This window comes from Montipora foliosa, chromosome 12 (assembly GCF_036669935.1).
Source record: "Montipora foliosa isolate CH-2021 chromosome 12, ASM3666993v2, whole genome shotgun sequence".
In the NCBI taxonomy this organism is placed as follows: Eukaryota; Metazoa; Cnidaria; class Anthozoa; order Scleractinia; family Acroporidae; genus Montipora; species Montipora foliosa.
Genome location: NC_090880.1, coordinates 34,100,597 through 34,118,825, shown reverse-complemented (window position 1 = coordinate 34,118,825; position 18,229 = coordinate 34,100,597). Strand labels below are relative to the sequence as shown.

Below are 18,229 nucleotides of genomic sequence, written 5' to 3'. Positions count from 1 at the left end.
ATCAGTCAACAGAAGCAAGGTGATAATGAGAGAACCCAAAGTCCTGAAGCGGAGTAACATGTCTATTGCCAAAGCCTCTGGATCTGTTTTGGAGCCAACGGAGAGCGGTAGTTCATGCATGTGAAGGGCTGGCTTGGCGTTTAAACAGTGCATTGTCCTTTGTTTGAAAAACCTGTACAAAGGTGAAGCAAGTGGGAGAACCAGCTGTTGGATCGGTAGTTTAATCAGCCAGGGGACAGGTTCACTGTCAAGTACGATGGTGGCAATGTGCTCAGCTAAAAGTAGCAATAATTCTATTGGTTAAATAACAATCAGACATGTGAACTATGGAATACTAAACAATTAAAGATTAAAAAAATTATTAGTTAACCCATTGGCGCTTGGGGGTTCCCCAAGGCATGGGCTGGTTTAGGTGTCAAAGTGTTAACACTTTGGGGAATGGTTTGGACAGGGGACATGTTTTTTGCAGGGAGGTGATTAAACCCTGACTCCTGGGGGTTCCTCCATTGACGAGTAAAATCGTCTGCATGTTAGAGCAGAATAGAAACTTACCTAACGTCTGGCCGGTTTAGGACGGCAAAGGGTTAAGGGGGGGCCCCCCCCAAACAGGGGATTCAAAATGAATCGTTGCATTATTAAGGTTTAGGATCACAAGTTGCAACTTATAAGTGGAGTCAGTTTTCAGTGATCCCTGACAATGAAGTGGGCAGCTTTATTCAAAAATTATCCAAATGAACCTCACAAAATCCATTCTGCTCGTTCACTGCACCAGTCACCAGAAATCTAAGGATGCTTTTCATTTGGACAGAACTTAACCGCCGCGGACTCTCGCGCAGACAAGGCATTTGGAAGGACAAACCTTACACAAAGTCATTCCCAAAGTAAGCACTTTGAGGATGATAATTATATTACTCGTCCAGTGCGTCGTAAGAATGTGAGGGATTATCATGCAAGTGTTTCCTTCAAATTGGTTGCATTTTCTTTGCAAACTGACGGGTTCCTGTGCCTGTCAGTATCACGTGATCGAAAAAGGAAAGTGCCCAACTAAGAATCAACTATGGCAGTGGAAAAAAGTCATATCTCATCTGGTTCTTCAAAACTAAAGATTTCAGTTACAAGTAAGGATAATAATTATAACAACTTAGTGGAGCCTAAAAAGGACTGCTTTGAGGAGCAGCCACATTTGCAAACTTAAAACCGCTGTCAAGTATTGAAGGCTGGAGGGTTGGTTTAAAAGGAGTGGGCAATATGCTAAGTCTTTGCATAGGTGGTTTGGTCAAGTGGGTGTGGTGGGGGGTGTTAATTCTGCTTCACACTTTATAGAGGTGGGTTTGGTACAGAAAGTTCGAACAGGTGGGACCTATTGTGGTACAAGTATGGAGCTTTATCGGGTAGTACAGCGACCGACACTTGTATTTTGATGAATGTGTGAGACCAACTTAAGCAACTTGTTTCTTCTTCAGTATGGGTGTTGCATAAATAAAATTATTTTGTTAATGTATCTTATATGCAGGCAAAGAGTATAAATATTGTATCAGTCGTGTTAGTGATGCTACTTAATTTAAAGTGTATAGAAGGCTTTCAGTCGTAATTTATTTGAGCGGTATTATTGGTATTGGGATGGACAATACAAGAACATTCCCTGATTGGCACAGTAGTCAGATACTTTTGACCAGCTTCGTATACCGAATTCTCCTAGTTGCGTGTTTGTGAGTGCGTGTGAGGCGGGCTCTAAAAGTATTAGTAGATTCCTTGAATTGTATTCCACTTGAGAAATTATTTAATGAACAAACAATTTAAGAGGTGTTCAAAGGCAAATTTGGTTTTTATTGGAAAAAAAAATAATGTTAACTGCTTTTTGTTAATAGAAGGAGTGACCATTTTCTAGGGTGGGGTTTTCAGTTGAATGCAGGAGTCATCATGAAAACAAATCCATTGGCAAAAATTGAACCTGGCTCAACTGCATCCAAGGTACTTACCATTGGACCACACCAAGTCCATTTTGTCTCACTTTAATTATCATGGTGGTCAAAATTTCTCCGGGATTGTTGTTTTACTGTAACTATCTCTTGGCAGTAACAACTCTTTTGTTATTTATATTTGCAATGGAGATGATTATTAACAAATGAATTGTCCTAGATTATCAGAGGGATCATTTAGGCTTAAAGTATTAAATAAAAATTATTGATAACTTAAACCATGTTCTCCATGATAGTACTCCATTTTAAGCCATCAGGAGGATTATAAATATTATTGGTTTTATGATGAGAGCTCTTACCTTCCTTAAATGTGTTCAAGATTTGGAAGTGAACTTTATAGTGTTGAATTACTACAAACTTGTGCAACTTATCTCAGATGGTTAAGCTATCATTAAAGACCTTCCCACTGTCTCCAACTATGCCATTGTCACACAGATTTAATGGTTACCATGGGTAACTTTGCCCTGGGACCCCCTGTTGCCCAGATACACATGGCTGCATGATAGTACCTGTGAGATAAATAAGGCATTATCCAGAATTTTAATGGGTAAATGTGACCCTAACACCAGGATCCGTGTATGAAGCTGATCTTTTACCATATTACAATTGAAATAACTACCTCTTGAGAATAATTTCACGAAATGGCAAAAAAATTAGTAGACACTCATAAAAATTAATGTGACCTTGGGGAGGAGGGGGGGGGGGGGGCATGCATAAGACTGGGGGTGTTCAAGCTGCTGCTGGGTTTGAGTTTGAAAGAGTCCCTTTAGCCCACAAAGGCAAAAAAGACATTTGCGTAGCTGGAAAGCCTATCAAGGATGGTGCCTACTAATTCAAGGGTATTTTTGTGCAGTTTACTGAATTATGTGTGGGAAAAGCAGGCTTACAGTCAAACCACGTGAAGCGTACCCTCAAGATTACATTAATGAGTTGATTATTTGAATATTGAACCTGCTAGTCGTTTCAAGAATGCAATAATGAATTGAATTATCAGATAATTAATTGAACTCACTACTCGTTCCAAGAATACGGCTAATGGGTTAAATGTTAAAAAAAATCAAGTTACTATTGACTTTTGAAATGACTAGTGAGTTCACTATTCAAATAATCAATTCATTATTGCATTCTTGAAGTGACTAGCGGGTTAAATATTCAAATAAGCAATCTATTAATGTAATCTGGAGGGGTATGCTTCACTTGGTTTGACTGTAACAAGTGTCATTGAAATCCAAATTGGGGGTAACCATCCATGTTTCAAAGATAAGTTATGGACAATAAAATTTTTGTAAAAAGCTTTAAATTTCAAAGCTACGTATGATGTTTGTTGAACTCCTTGCTTCCACTGTGTTTTTATTGCAATTATGAAGAAGAAGCACGAGGGAAAAACACAAGACAATTACCCATCATGCACCTAATTTACACTGACGTAATGTATAAAAACAACGCAACTATAATTGAAGGTTTGTTTTTGGATTCCAGGAGCACTTGCAAAGTTCTGCTTTCTTCGCATAGTTTTAAACCGCGCTAAAAATCCTGTCCATTGAAAATCCGAGTCGTAGGCACCGCACGCAAGCAAACAAAAAAATTACATAAACAAACAACTGGCGTTCTCAGGGAGCGGATTGTCCTGGGCATAATACAATGTAATGTCTGATAACTTTAATGGCGGTCGCGTGGAAGTCAACACTACGGAAGAAAGCGAAGGTGAGGCATTTTCTGCGAAAAAACTAATATTTTTAGAAAGTATTACTGCCTTTTAAACGGTTTATTCGTCTGTTGCTGTTTCGGTCAGTGTAAAACGCAGACTCGGGGCCGGGGTTAAAATGCAGACTTAGGTTATAACGTAACTGTTGAAAAAAGCCCAAACCCCTTAGAAATGCTAATGCACCTATCATGTAAACCCTGTGGGAGGGGGGGGGGGGGGGGAGTGCGGGCAAGGGGTGGGGATTTGACCAAGGAGCAAAAATTCTGGTCAATAGACCTTTTCGGCTTGTACATTTTGTTTTCCCAATACAGATCATGTGATAAATACTCAGGAGGTTTGGTCTTTTCTTTTGTTCATTAAAATGAGGGCATGCAAGCATATTCATGCTTGCATGCCCTCATTTTAATGAACAAAACAAAGGACCAAGCCTCCTGAGTATTATCACATGATCTGTATTGGGAAAACAAAATGTACAAGCCGAAAAGGTCTATTTCGCAAAGGTGGGGCAGCATACGTTCATCAAAATGTAGTTAGAAATCCCCACCCAGGACTAGATGGCCTATGAAGTAGCAGGTAAACATCAATAAAAAAACTCACCTTCTACGAAACCCACGCCATTCCAAAGCCAGGAAAGACGATGCCAGTTAACCATGCTTTATCTTGGTCCCAGTCTCTCTGCCGAAAAAAATTAAATGTCCCGACCCCCGAGCAAAGGTACTCAATCAAAGATGATGAGATGGATTTCGCCGTCAAATCACCACCCCTTGCCCGCACTCCCCCCACGGGGTTTACATTGATAGGTGCATAAACCTTAGGCCTAAAACAACATTAGGCTTAACTGTTAGCATTTCTAATGGGTTTGGGCTTTTTCAACAGTTAAATTATAACCTCAGTCTGCATTTGTACCCCTGGTCTTCAGTCTGCAGTCTGCGTTTCACACTGACCGGTTGCTGTTTGAAAAAAGCCGGAAGTACAAGACAGTTGCGCTCAGATATATACGCATATTAATCTCCTGTTGTAGGGCTCAAATATATATTATAAAATAACACGTAAATATTAATTTATATTTATCAAACGCTAACATGTGCGGTTGTGTTGTGAGTAGACATGTCCTTGGTGGCCCAACAGTACAGAAAACAGTTAAACTTACAATTGATTTTTCAAGTATAGTAGTTAGCAATCCATATAAGTACTTATATCTTAAAGTTTATAGTTTATCTTTTTGGTAGAATTTTGAATGGTTTATCGAAGATGTCGAACATGTACTGAAAAGTGTTGGAGAGAATCTACGACCAGAGTTTCAAGAGTACACTAAGAAAAACATAGTATCCGGCAGGTACCCCGATACCAGCTCAAGCAAGGTTAATTTACAGCGTTAGTCTTGTTTATTCCCCCCGCCCCCCCCCCCCCCCTTCCTTTACCCTGGGCGGGGCTCATGGGAAGCATGATAACGTCACCACGCCCTAAGTGCAATGAGCCAGTGTTAGCCAACAAATGAGCTCGACAGAAAGTTGCACTTTATTGCTCTTTTTACTATTTCTAAGGAGTTGATTCTCCTTTTTCATGGGCAGCATTGCTTGGGACTTATTATGTTTTATGCACTTATCATTGGCTTTCCCTGGGATTGACCCCTGTATCACCCTGGGGATTTATTTTCAAGATCAAACAAAAACCTATTAAATGTGCAGGGTAATTGGGGCATAAAATTCATGCTGGCTGGATTAATGGGAAAGGTGTGTCCCTGTAATGGGCCACCGTAAAATTAGTTGATGTTCTGACCGCATCACAAAATGAGTTAACTAGATCTTTTTTGAAGTCTCGAGCTTACAATTTTGTCTACTAGCAATAAAATCCAACATTTGGTAAGAAAGACATAACAACTTACCCCTACCCCTTGCCTCCCTAACCCTCGTGTATCACTTCATCCCCCTTAAAACCCATCAACCCTTATCCCTGGAACAAACCTAGTGACTGCTTGCAAGATACATGTGTATTGTAAATGTCTGATTTTAGACATGAGCCTTAAAACTACCCTTCTTCTTTTAGAGGGAATTACTGATTAAACAGTTTAGTCCAATTTTGATTTGTAATTTTAATTACTGTAACAATAACTTGACTGAAGAGGATTACCGGGCGGGGTACTTAGCACTTGTGTGATTCTGTGTGAGAACTGTAGAAAACAATAATAATAATATTGTTTCCTAATGCTGTTATTTTCCTTAACAGCTTATGAAGATGGACAACAAAGTTATTTGTCTTGGATGGAACAATTCTAGTTTATATTCGAGGTACATATTTTGAATATACATCTGGACTTATTATCAGTTTCCAATAATTTTATTATGATCATGTGGGAAGGAAAGCACATGGGATCAAGGCATTAGGCAATCAATGTGGGCCGAGAATAATTTAGTCATTCTATTTGCCCAGCTTGACTCTGTTCTCCCATTGTCCTCTTCTTTCACAATTCAAAATTTCTGTTCATTGTTTTTTATTTTATATGAGAAACAGCACTTTTAATGACAGGTATAACATTAGACTAGCATTGTTTTTGATGATGAATGTTAATATGAAAATTATACATTTCTTAAAACCACCTTCAGTAATAAGGAGTACATGTATGTACATGTTAAAAACTGAGCCTTCAACACTCTGCTAGAGTCTGACAATCACAATGAAATTGATCAGGTCATGGTGGCACATGACAGGTGACCTGGTCAGCCTCATCCATATCACCAGAAACTTGTACCTCCCCCATCTCACTTACGGTCGGACTGCTGTTTAGGGTCCTGGACAGGTCTTGTGAACCAATCTTTTTTTCCTAATCAGTGACCGAAGCTCAAAGAAATTGATTTTTTAGTTAAAATTAGCGGGGAAAAATCTATCTTATAATGATGTACACGTAGGTGGTTGTGCTTGATGGCAACTAGAATGCATATTTAAGTATTATTGCTTATGTGTGGTATTGTCATCTTACTTGTTTGTGGCAGGTGCAGGATACATATACCAGTATGTGTGTTATTACAAGAGGATCACCCGTTTGTTGCTCCTTTGGTGTACGTGAGACCAACCAATACAATGGTATTAAAACCATCGAAGCATCTTGACACCAGTGGAAAAGTGTATCATCCATATCTTCACAACTGGTCTTGTGTATGTAATCCAGCCACTGTTTGAAACTTTAATTTAAAAAGAGTACAGTCTTCGTAGGAAACCGCTTGCAAATGCACATAGACAACAGTTACAAAAGCTATCACATGCCTGCAGTAGTTTTTTTCTTTTAAGTAATTTTTCTCAAGGACTAAGAGAATGAATGTCATGCTGGCGGGTAGAGGATGCAATTTACTCAATTTTTTGTTCTTTCCTCTTATTCCAGAGTAGCATTCTCTGCTGTTTCTTGGAGGAAATTATTATTCGAAATTCTTGTCTTTTGTCATTAACCTATAATTCAAACCTTAAAAGTTCTCTATTATAATTAATTTAGTAAGATCAAGTGCTCTAGCTTATCATTATCTAAATAGGAAATATGTGATTCTCATTCAACATTCTTTTTTGAAGAGCAGGGTTGTCACTAAGATTTCAAGTTGCTGGGTAAATACAACAAGTAGGCGGGGAATCAAAGGGCTAGGGATTTCTTTTGGTTCTTTTTTCTTCTATTTTCCAATAAAAGTAGCCGAGGGCCACTCTCTTAGTAGCTGGGGAAAATCCCGGCCCCCGGCCCTTAATGACAACCCTGGAAGAGTGTTCAAGTCCCATTCCTAGGAGTCAATAGGTTAATTATTAAGATAACAGTGAAAAGAAAGATTTGTAAAGCATACAATAAGTACAAAAAACTCGCATAATGCGGTCTGCAATTGAGAAAAAAAGGTACTGTACATGACCATATTCATTGCATGAATCAAGAGTTTTATGCACCTCATTTCAACAATTTTCTCCTTGGTCCCCATTCAAAAATAAAATAAACAAAACATGTAGTCACGCTACGGAAGTCATCTGTCACGCCGATCGTGGAGCGGTGTCCCCCCTTTTACGCCAACATTGTCTCTTGCATTTTTCTATTGTAGTGTGTCTTAACCATAAATACCCGCGGGAACTGCGACATTAACAGTATAATAACATATAATTAAACAACCTACTAACCTCACTTGCTAGGAACCAAGCGCTGTCACAACCTCAGTCCAACATTCCCCAGTGCACCCCATGTGCTCAGCTAGTAAGAGGTTCAATTAATAATTTAAATACTATGCAAGTCACTAATTCATTATCTAACCTAGCTAATTATTATGGGTTCCTTTCCTGGCCTTGGCTTCAGGAGTTAGCACAAAAACAAGATCAAATTGAAATGATTATGTCATGCATGATAATATTATAAAAAGAAATGACCTCATTTTTCAAGTACATGTAGTTAAGCAAACAAACAAGCGTCTCACAAGTGATGTTTTCGTTTTGAATAATTAATTAAAATTATTCCTTAAAGTGCCTATGAAACAAAAAATAACAAAGGTTTATTTGAAAGATTCTTTGAAGAAAGGAAACATAGTGTTCTCATTTTTAAAATATCTAATATCATTGGAAAGGTATTAACTAAAGGTTTTTGTGTTAAAACTGATGACATCATCAGTGGTTCCAAGGGGAGAAACAAATCACAAAATCTAAAATATCCGTGCAAATATTACCGCAGTTCTCTTCAAACTTGGCACTAATAATGTTTATCAGTCAGCACACAAAATGACAACCACTGTACAGTTGCCATGACAACCGTTTTGCTTCCAGATCAAGGTTGTGCGGAACTGGTGATTTCACTATTTGTCTTAACCAAACATCATTTACACTCAATCAGTTGACTACGAGACCTACAGCAACATGGGCTCTTTGTGTGTTTTGAGCAGGACTGTCTGTCTTGCTTGATTTGAGAGGAAATTGAAAAACTTCATTTGCAACCTAAAGGGACTGGAGCCAAAAGTGTTGCCATGGTTACATCATACTCTGGACCACCTTGCACCTTACTTAATTAATTAAAGGTTATTACTCATGCCAAGTTTGAATCATATCGCTGTTACACTTTGAGAGATATTCTTGATTTTGTGATTCATCTTCTAGCGGAACCACTGATGACATCATCAATTTGCTAGTTTGCATAACACAAAAACTCAAATATCTCTGAAACAAAAAAAAAGATCAAAACCGTAAAGGCCATTATTCATTATTTTGAAAACTCTTTCAAATAGGCATAAATTATTTTTTACTTCATAGGCACTTTAACCAGTGGTTGTCATCTTTTCATGAATCACAAAAGGGTGCCATCAAATTTCATACAATTATAGTATTTGCTCAACATGCTAACCTTTTAGTTTCTTTTTTTACATGTAGGGATCTTCTGATATTGCATCTTTACTTCAAATTGTGTGTAGCACTTTCTCCGACTTTCCACCAGTTTTTGCTAAACGGACGTCAAATGGAAATAGCAATAACAGAGTAACTGAGCCTCAGGGTTCAGCAAGCTTGCCCCAAACAGGTAGCCCACCTTTCATTTTTCTGAACCTTCACAAATAAAATTAATATAATGTTGAAGACCAGTGCATATGCAATCCTTGAAAGTAGATATTTAACTACAGTAAATTTTCTTAGATCTTGTCTATATTCTCCCTTAATCTAAGAATCAAGTACAGATAAATGATCTAGTGTGCAAGAGCAAACATTCTTTCAATGCAGAGCGTTGTGTGATATTAATTTTTTACCACAATTGCTGGTAATCTCTCGATCTGATTGGCTAATTTGCCGTTTTTTATAAGAGTCTAGACAACGCTGCTCACATCAATGTGTCACGCACTGTAATAGCCAATCAGGAACGCTTATTTTGGGAAATAAACCAATCAGATTACGACAAAGTTATAGACCACGCTTGCTCTTTCTTGGTCACGCTCTGAAATAGAAATTTTCTTTAGCATTGAATATTGTCACGGTGGTAAAAAACAAATCGAAAGTGGTTCAGCGTTGTCTGTACTCTTATCGACAACGATACTTTTCATCACAGTGGTCAAAATTTGTTGTGGACTCACAAGGCACACAACATTTTGACCACTCTGATGACGAATATCGTTGTCGATAAGAGTACATTGCTGAACCACTTTCTGTTTGTTAAATTCCACTATTATGCCATTTTACCATATTATTTGGTCAAGAGAACGCACAAAATGTGAGACAGTAATGCACTGTAGTGACCCGGTTTGACCGGTTTAGAACAGAGCAAATACGCATGGAACGGGAGTTTTTCAATGAAAGAAATTGTTTTCAACACGATGCAAAGCCTGAGAATTTAGCTTGTCATTGCTTGTCACACATCATTTCGTGTATCCAATCAATAAAGGATATTTCGCTGGCTTTTTGTGCTGTTTACATCGTTCACCTGCACCTTGAGGGAAAGATGATGCATTTTTTAAAAACACTCTTACCAAATAAAATTGAAGGAAAATAATACCTTTTTTGTTGTGGAATATTAATGAAAATTCTTATTCCATGGTTTAAGATAATTATTCCGGTAATACTCGCAGTCATTTTGCTCATTGCTCATATTATCCTTGCCCCTGCAGCGCTTGGAAAAATATTACACAACTGGCAAAATATCTGCACATATTGTATGTTAAACCATCAAGTAAGATGTATTTATCTCAGGAATACGCGACCCTTACTAGGTCAGCCATGGGAAAAAATAATGCCTGTGAACTTTCCTGAACAACTTCACCCCCATGGCTCTAAAATCCAACTTTTGTGAAATAAAAGGTAATATGGTTCCTGACTGACAGTTGGCCAGTTTCATATTCTCACAGCTGGACTGGATTTAGCATGAAATGGAGGCTAATGCAGGCAAATTAATTTCCATTTGAAGAGATTTGCCTGCTTTAGCCTCCATTTCATGCTAGATCCAGTCCAGCCATGAGAATTTGAAAATGCTCTATTTTTCAATATTAAATTGTTTGGTAATTTTGTTATTTTAACACATTATGTTTTGCTCCTAAATCTCCAGAGGTCCAAGGAGATTGTATCATTTGTATGGAAAAGAAGAGTGACAGCGTGCTGATTCCATGTGGTCATTTGGGTGTCTGCTTGAGGTGTGCTAATGAACTGAAAAGAACCACTACAGTGTGTCCAGTATGCAGAAAAAATATCGATCAAGTTATTCGTGTGTATCAACCCTGAAAGATGGATATAATAGTTCCAAGGTCTCCCAGAGATTTAGACCATTCTCATTCAAGCCACCATTCAATATAGTGTTGTTTTTATTTACGGTGAATTAATTTGTTTTTTTTATTATCACTATAATAATGATTAATAATTATTATTACTATTATTATAGTTATTATTTTCACTGACTCTCACACAAGCATGTACAGTGTACATGTAGTGTAGTTTTAAAAAGATAATGGCATAGCCCTTACCTTATCTTACCTTAATTAACTGCAAAACAAGGCATAGGCATTCGTAGGCATTTTGTTTCATTGGTTGATTGAAATGAAGTTAAAATTTGGCTATTGAATTTCTCATTCATTTTGATATGCTTTTGAAGCAGAAAGGTGTAAATGCCTTTGCAGCTTTCTCACTAGTTCACTTAAAGGCCTTACCTTCAACCAACAGGCTTTTTGACAGTTTGTTTTTGTTATGGAAATTTGCATTGCTCATTGTAGCGATATGATTGAATGAATTTCAGCTTTGGCAGGATTTTCGTACATAATCTATGTAAGTTCAGTTCCACAGTACGCAATGCATGTTGGTTGAAGGTGGGCATTTAACCTTGCTTTGTGCCACTATGTCTGACCTTTTATGACAAGCCAAAACAATGTCGCTCAGGTTGAGATTTTTCTACAGAAAGTGAATGTTTTCTTCATTTGTTGGATATCTGACTGGTTAAAGCCAAGTTATAGTGCTTTGTCCTTAATGGCTTTTTACCACTCAATTATAAAATGCAGACTGGGATTCTCAGGAAAGTAGGTGCGTGTCACTATGGTATTAAAGAATAACATTGAAAATTTAGTGTTCTATACATTTTCCACTAGACAGGAAGTTGAAAAAAGACCGTTTTGTTGTTAGTCTGCATTTTATACCTAGTTTCACTGACTGGTCTGTTTTACTGCTTTGTATCCAGTCCTGAAGGCTTGCAGAATTACCAGTGGTACGTTTGAAATAGCTAATTCATACTGTCTGATACACTTTCTTCAGAAAATGATTCACTTTCACCATCAAAAATGCTTGAAAAATTATTTCTTATGAAACTGAGACTTCAAAAATGGAGTCTTGAAAATGTGTTGTGAACTTTAAAGTCATTTCAAGCATCGATAATGTGAAAACATGTTAAATTAGGGTCTCGCTTGTGATCAGAAATTATGATAATTATAAATACTTGCAAGACTTGAAAAGAGTTTTTGCATTGTATTTATTAGCATTTTGGTATGGATAGGTGAATATAATCTTTTTCACCTCTCTACTGGAAATGAAAAGTTTTACTAAAAGACATAAATGATTATTATTACGATAACGGCACCTTCGATTGACCGTATTCCAGAATAGGAATACAAGGAATAGAAGTTAGAAATCCTTTGTTTTTGTGGAGATTCATATTAATATTGTGAAACGTCTGCTAAAATGCTATTTTAAACATAGCTTTATTATCCTTGTTGCTGCAAAACGCCACACACAGTGTTTTAAATCATCACTGCGTATTCTTATTCTGGAATAGGGTCAATCGAACACGCCTTAAGTGTGCATGGGACATTCTGCATGGGTCACTTAGTACAGTAGCATCCTGAAGGGACTAAACAACAATTAAAAGCAAAAAAGGTTTGACTCAGAATGTTAGACACTCCATGAAACATATTGCAGTTAAAATAATATTCTGACAGTGCTTTGGCTAAGTGACTGCTACTGTATGTTATTACGCATCAGTCCATTTGGACTGATCAAGGCTGAGACCTTCAGCTGACATATTATTGTTGAGCATAGTTAATAGAGGGGACTGGTTTTGAAGCTCGGCAAACATCAAAGGAGCAAACAAAGATGCCAAGATTTAGGTTGGAAAGTCCACGACCGTGCACCATCTTTTGTTTTGTGCTCATACACTATGCCTGAATTACATAACCAACACGTTTCTATTGGTTAGTTCCTCATTACAGAGGAAACAACCATTGTGTTTGTGCATGGTCAAGGCCAAGAAAGAGAACAAAAACCTACAGCAAAGAAATTTGTGGGGTTTCATAACCATTCCCCTCTATTAACTATGTGTTGAGTGATTTTACTATGTTCCAAGTCATAAACCTTTTTCAAATAACGTTCTTGTGATTGACAGTATTAATAATTACCGGTACTTTTACTAATTACAGGTAATAATTTCTAATTTTAAAATGCATTCAAGTTATTCTTACTACTCAAAGAGGTAAATACTTCCTCATTGTTTCAACTACAAAAAACAAAGTTGCATTTGCAGGAATAGATCGTAATAAACAGGGTGTGAAGCCAGTGTAGAACCTTTTCCATCCACCTTCATTGTGGTAAAGTTTCCTTATGCAATCTTTTATGCTTTTAAAGCGTCTCTTTTCTACTATGGAGTCATCAGCTTGCATAGATGACTTAATAACATCTGTTGGATATGTAAGGAACCAATAAAGGAAGCCACCTGTGCCGCCTGACGCTAATAATGCAAAGGGGGAGAGATCCTGAACTGTTCCACCCTCTGGTGTCGCCAATGTTCTACTAAGTTCATAAAAACCTAAAAGAAGAAACCAAAATTAATGTAAAGGAAAGGAACTTTATTTTTAAGTGTCTAGTTGTTCTAAGACTAGCGCTGGAGCACTGATTGGGGACACTGTAAACTGAAATCAAACACCAGTCATTTCTAAATTTCAAATTTGACCCTAGGTGAAAACAGTAGAAGACCTTTGGTGTAAACTGTGGTGTTCCAAAAGAATTGATCATAATTAAGGAATTGGGGACTGTCAGAAATGCATTTGTAAAAAAAAATGAAATATGGTTAAAGGCTGTCAAGACTGCATACTTGAACTCACCAAAAAAAGCAGAATTGGCTGGAATATTCCTGAGCCATGTAGCAGGCAGGCCTTGATATGCCCCTCTAATTCCATGCTTCTTAACAATAACGTAAGCTGCATGGAACACGTTTCTGTACATAACTGGTTACACAGACTTAGCTCTTATTATCTGGATTTGCATTTTTGATTTAAACTGTAAAAAGGGATAAAACAACACAATTGTCAATGATTAACACAAATATGGCCATGTTTGCCCAACCTAAGATGGTGTATTTAAAAAATGTACATTTGGTCAGCACAGATAAGTATAGGTTGGACTTGGTGGTAAACTTATTTTTAAGTAATAACAAAGTTAATGAGTTTGTGCACTGTATGTTACTCAAAAAATGCTTATCTCATATGCTCTTGTGCAAGTCTTCTATGGTGTGAAAACATGAGCAAGTTTCCAAAGTTAACAGTCACCTCAGATGTAATGTCATAAATAAATGTACTGTAAAAAAAAGCTCATTTTCCTTTCTTTTAGTTGTAGGACTTGGTCTTGTCAGTTACATGTATGTCCAACAACAGCAGTTAAAACAACAGCTTTCTTACGGTTGCTGTTCATGATGTTGGGACATTATTATCCCGGGGCCTTTGATGTTCACAGCCCAGTTTAAAAACACAGTGTCTTGATTGGGTGTTTCGTGGGAGTCTTGTTGAAATCCAGGGAACATGGATTATTTTATGTAATCAAGTAATATTACTTTATTTAGGTTATGAATGGAAATAGACCTTCTGATACAGTTTATGTCTATCACTCAAATTAATGCTAACCGATGAAAAGCTGTAGATGGTAGATCTACATGTATGTGTAGAATTTGGTGTAACCCACACACAAAGTAAGCTCTATTCAAAGACTGCTTGATCACCCAGGTCTTAGTGAGTTAAAGTTTCATGCTGCTTCTTTGGAGCCTCAACATATTTATATCTAGGTAACAAAGCAAATTCCTGTGGCAGGAAATTACCAAGGACAGGTCCCAAGAAAATGATGAGATATTATGATGCAATAAATGGATAAAATAATACTTTCAGGCCATAATTATGGTTTGTAATCTTACCAAATCAATAGGACCTTCAACCAATGCAGCAACAAAACCTGTAAACATACCACTCAGAAAGTACTCAGGAATAGTGAGTCGCTGACCTTGGCGACTCTTCCCAGCAAAAAAGGTAGTTATCTAAGGCAACAAAACAAAAACCAACAAAAACAAAACACTATTTTCTAAGCCAAAGATAGTCAATGGAATAACAGTTGCAAGAAAGCCAGACAAAAATCTTGGATTAAACTGGACTCAAGCTTGTGCTGCATGTTGCTCAACCACTGAGCTACAGTGTATAATAATATTATTATTCATTTAAAATTCATTCTACATCCCATAAGAGGTGAAACTGATGGAAAGAAATTAAGGAAGTCATAAAATTGCAACAAGTATGAAAATACTAATATTTTTTAGGGAAAGACCACAGCAGTTAATGTGATCAAACAACTAAACAGTTGTCAAGAAGCCTGAAATACTTGAAAAAGAAAACATGTACCAAAGATAAAATTGCCACGTCATGATCCATCTTGAGGCCGTACGGGAAGAGTGAACTTACCTGATAATAGGATGTGAACAAGGTTGCCCTAAAAAACATCTGACCAACTATGGGAGAGCCTGTTCCAATAAAAGAAGATTATCTAGTTATCATTTTACAAGGAAAAAACATTAAAAATGATTTGTTATCTTGCTTTAGGAAGATGGCCTAATCATTTGGATTTTCTTTATACATTGTATTCTCATGTGTGCACAGCCAACCCTATGAAAAAGAAAGGAATTACTGGGTATTTTCATATGGCCATGGTTGCCAGGAGCTTGACAGAAAAACTCCTACTTCATCCAAATTAATGAGTGGGTATGTGTGACAAATAAACCTTGAAGTACACATCACTGGGATAAATATAATAAAATTGTCTTGTAGCAATTAATACCCATGCAATTAATACAATGCTACTCCTGACTTGAAATGACATAACTCATTATGAGACCCCCTCAGGCATGAACGGGGTAATGCGGGGACCTTCACTTCATGCTCACTCTATTTTGGTTCTTTGGTAAATGGAGACCACACCAGGAGTCACACTCCCCGCATCCTGTACTGGGGGAATAAGCGGGGAGTCACTCCATGGTTAGGGGTTTTAATTTTCCCACCACATGGTAAATTTGCATTTATTATCGTCACTTTGCTTCGTCTCGGAACAACGGGATGCTTTGCAAAGTTCAGTATGACCATGGACCAAGAAAAGCTGTGGTAGCCAACAGTCTGAAAGGTAGGCATATTTTTCTAATTTAATATTGAAACTTGTATGAAATCAATGTATTAGCTTCATGGCTGACAACAATATTTGTCAACCCTCAGTACATACGCTTGGAGATAGCAAGTTAACTATAATTATGTTTGTGTGGAACAAATATTAGGAGGAGGGGAAGTTCACTCTTCATTTTTGCCCCCAGGGAGCGAGCATCACTATCATAAAAAGTGAATGCCCCGCTCGTACCTGAGGGTGGGGGGGCAGGAGTCCGGGGCGTTTAGATAACGGCTTCATATGTTGTTTTCACAGTATATATACTGTAACATTTAAAGCCAGTATTCAACGGCGTATTTATAGTTCCAGTCGGTATATAGTTTGTTATACCGACCATATAGTTAGTGGCTTAAAATGTTACAGTATATATACGTGTACTGTGTTATTAACCGGTCAGTGTAAAACGCAGACTGCAGACCAGGGGTAAAATGCAGAATGAGGTATAACGTAACTGTTGAAAAAGCCCAAACCCCTTAGAAATGCTAACCTTAGCCCTAATTAGGCCTAAAACAATGTTTAGGCTTAACTGTTAGCATTTCTAATGGGTTTGGGCTTTTTCAACAGTTAAATTATAACCTCAGTCTGCATTTTTACCCCCGGTCTGCAGTCTGCGTTTTATGCATCAATCAGTTCCAGCGGTGCCCATTCCGCCCCCCTGGGCAACCGCAGGGCATTTTGTCAGTCCCGGGGATGGGGCATTCGCAATTTTATCGCAGCCTGGGGGCTGGGCATTAGCCTACCCTGGGGCAACCCCCGGGCATTTGACACATGTTTTCGAATTAACATGGAAGAGTTTATTGGAAAAGACAAGGACTTCGTTAGAGACTGGCTTGTCCGTCATGGACTCGAAAAACTTGTGGATGTTTTTAAAGGTATGTTTTCTCAATTTTAGGTATTTCTTCATTTATACTTGTAAGCATATGAATATATAAAAGCCGCAAGGTGAACTAATATCACAAAACAATCACTGACGTGGAAGACTGCATAAACACGACTACTTCGCATTTCGCATTAAAAACTAGCCTAACAATTTTTAAATTCATGAAAGCGGAGTTATATGAAACACTGCTCAAGGGGTTGCAAATTCAAATGATGCGATCTTCAAGACAGATCTTGTGAGCGTAAAATGCGATGAAAGATCATTTAAGATGTCTTGATTCTTGACAGACAAAGTAGCCTGCGAATACAAGCGCCTATTGGAAGGCGACGATCCCGTGGCGGGGCGCATTTGCCCTCTTTCTTCGTCCCCACCCCAGGGCATTTACACAGCTCCCGTCTCCCCACCCCGGGGAATTTGCCCATTTAAAAAAAAAATGCTAATGCCCGGGGGGGTTACGGTTACGGGGAGGGGGGGGGGGGATGGAATTGACTGATGCATTACACTGACCGGTTATTAACATAATATGTTATTACATGTAGTGCCCCCATAATAAGACATCTCAAACAATAAAGCTACCTACCGACCCCCTTGTATAATCCTCCGATTCCTTCCCACTTCATTGTTTTCAAAAAACAATCCAAGAGTCCTTTGTAGACCGGCCGATCAACAGGTTGTGTTTGCAGACGAACTTTAAGTGTATCGAATGGATGACCCACCAGGCAAACAGCAATTCCACTGAATGTCCCTGACACTATATTTTTGATGGTTCTCCGAATAAATGAATGCTCATTACTTGGAATCGAAACCTCGATGTCTATGTTTTTTCTCTCAGAGTCCGCCATGTTGGATCGGAAGGTCCAGCGGGAAAGGCCTTATGCATATACCCACCAAGAGTCCCCAACTGCGTAAAGTCACGCTAAATTATTCCGTTTCCTTCCGTTTCCCACAATTCAGTCATCCATATACATTTACCTTCATCTATATCTATTTACCTCCATTTATAAATATTTATCATCATCTCAGGCTGTGTTAATATACATTCACTCCTGGTCATTTACTATCATTTACCTTCAATAATATTCATTAACCCCCATATACCTTCATCTACCTGCAATCATATTCATTAACCCTCATATACCTTCATCTAATTTCAATCACGTTCATTTACCGTCACTAGACTTACCTTCATTCACGTTCATTTACCTTCAGCTACATTCGTTTACTTTCATCTACCTTCAATCATGTTCA

The 18,229-nt window shown here is 37.9% G+C and overlaps 1 protein-coding gene and 1 pseudogene across 1 annotated transcript in view; one reads left to right on the top strand and one right to left on the bottom strand.

Moving 5' to 3' along the window:
• LOC137978571 (tumor susceptibility gene 101 protein-like) overlaps positions 1-13,199 on the top strand; it is a 26,472-nt gene extending 13,273 nt beyond the window's left edge. The window contains exon 6 of the mRNA XM_068825557.1: positions 10,709-13,199. Coding sequence (XP_068681658.1) covers positions 10,709-10,881 — 173 coding nt within the window. The 3' untranslated portion in view covers positions 10,882-13,199. The remainder of the gene's footprint in view (positions 1-10,708) is intronic.
• Positions 13,101-17,874, bottom strand: LOC137978570 (mitochondrial substrate carrier family protein G-like; annotated as a pseudogene).
• Positions 17,875-18,229: the final 355 nt, after the last annotated feature.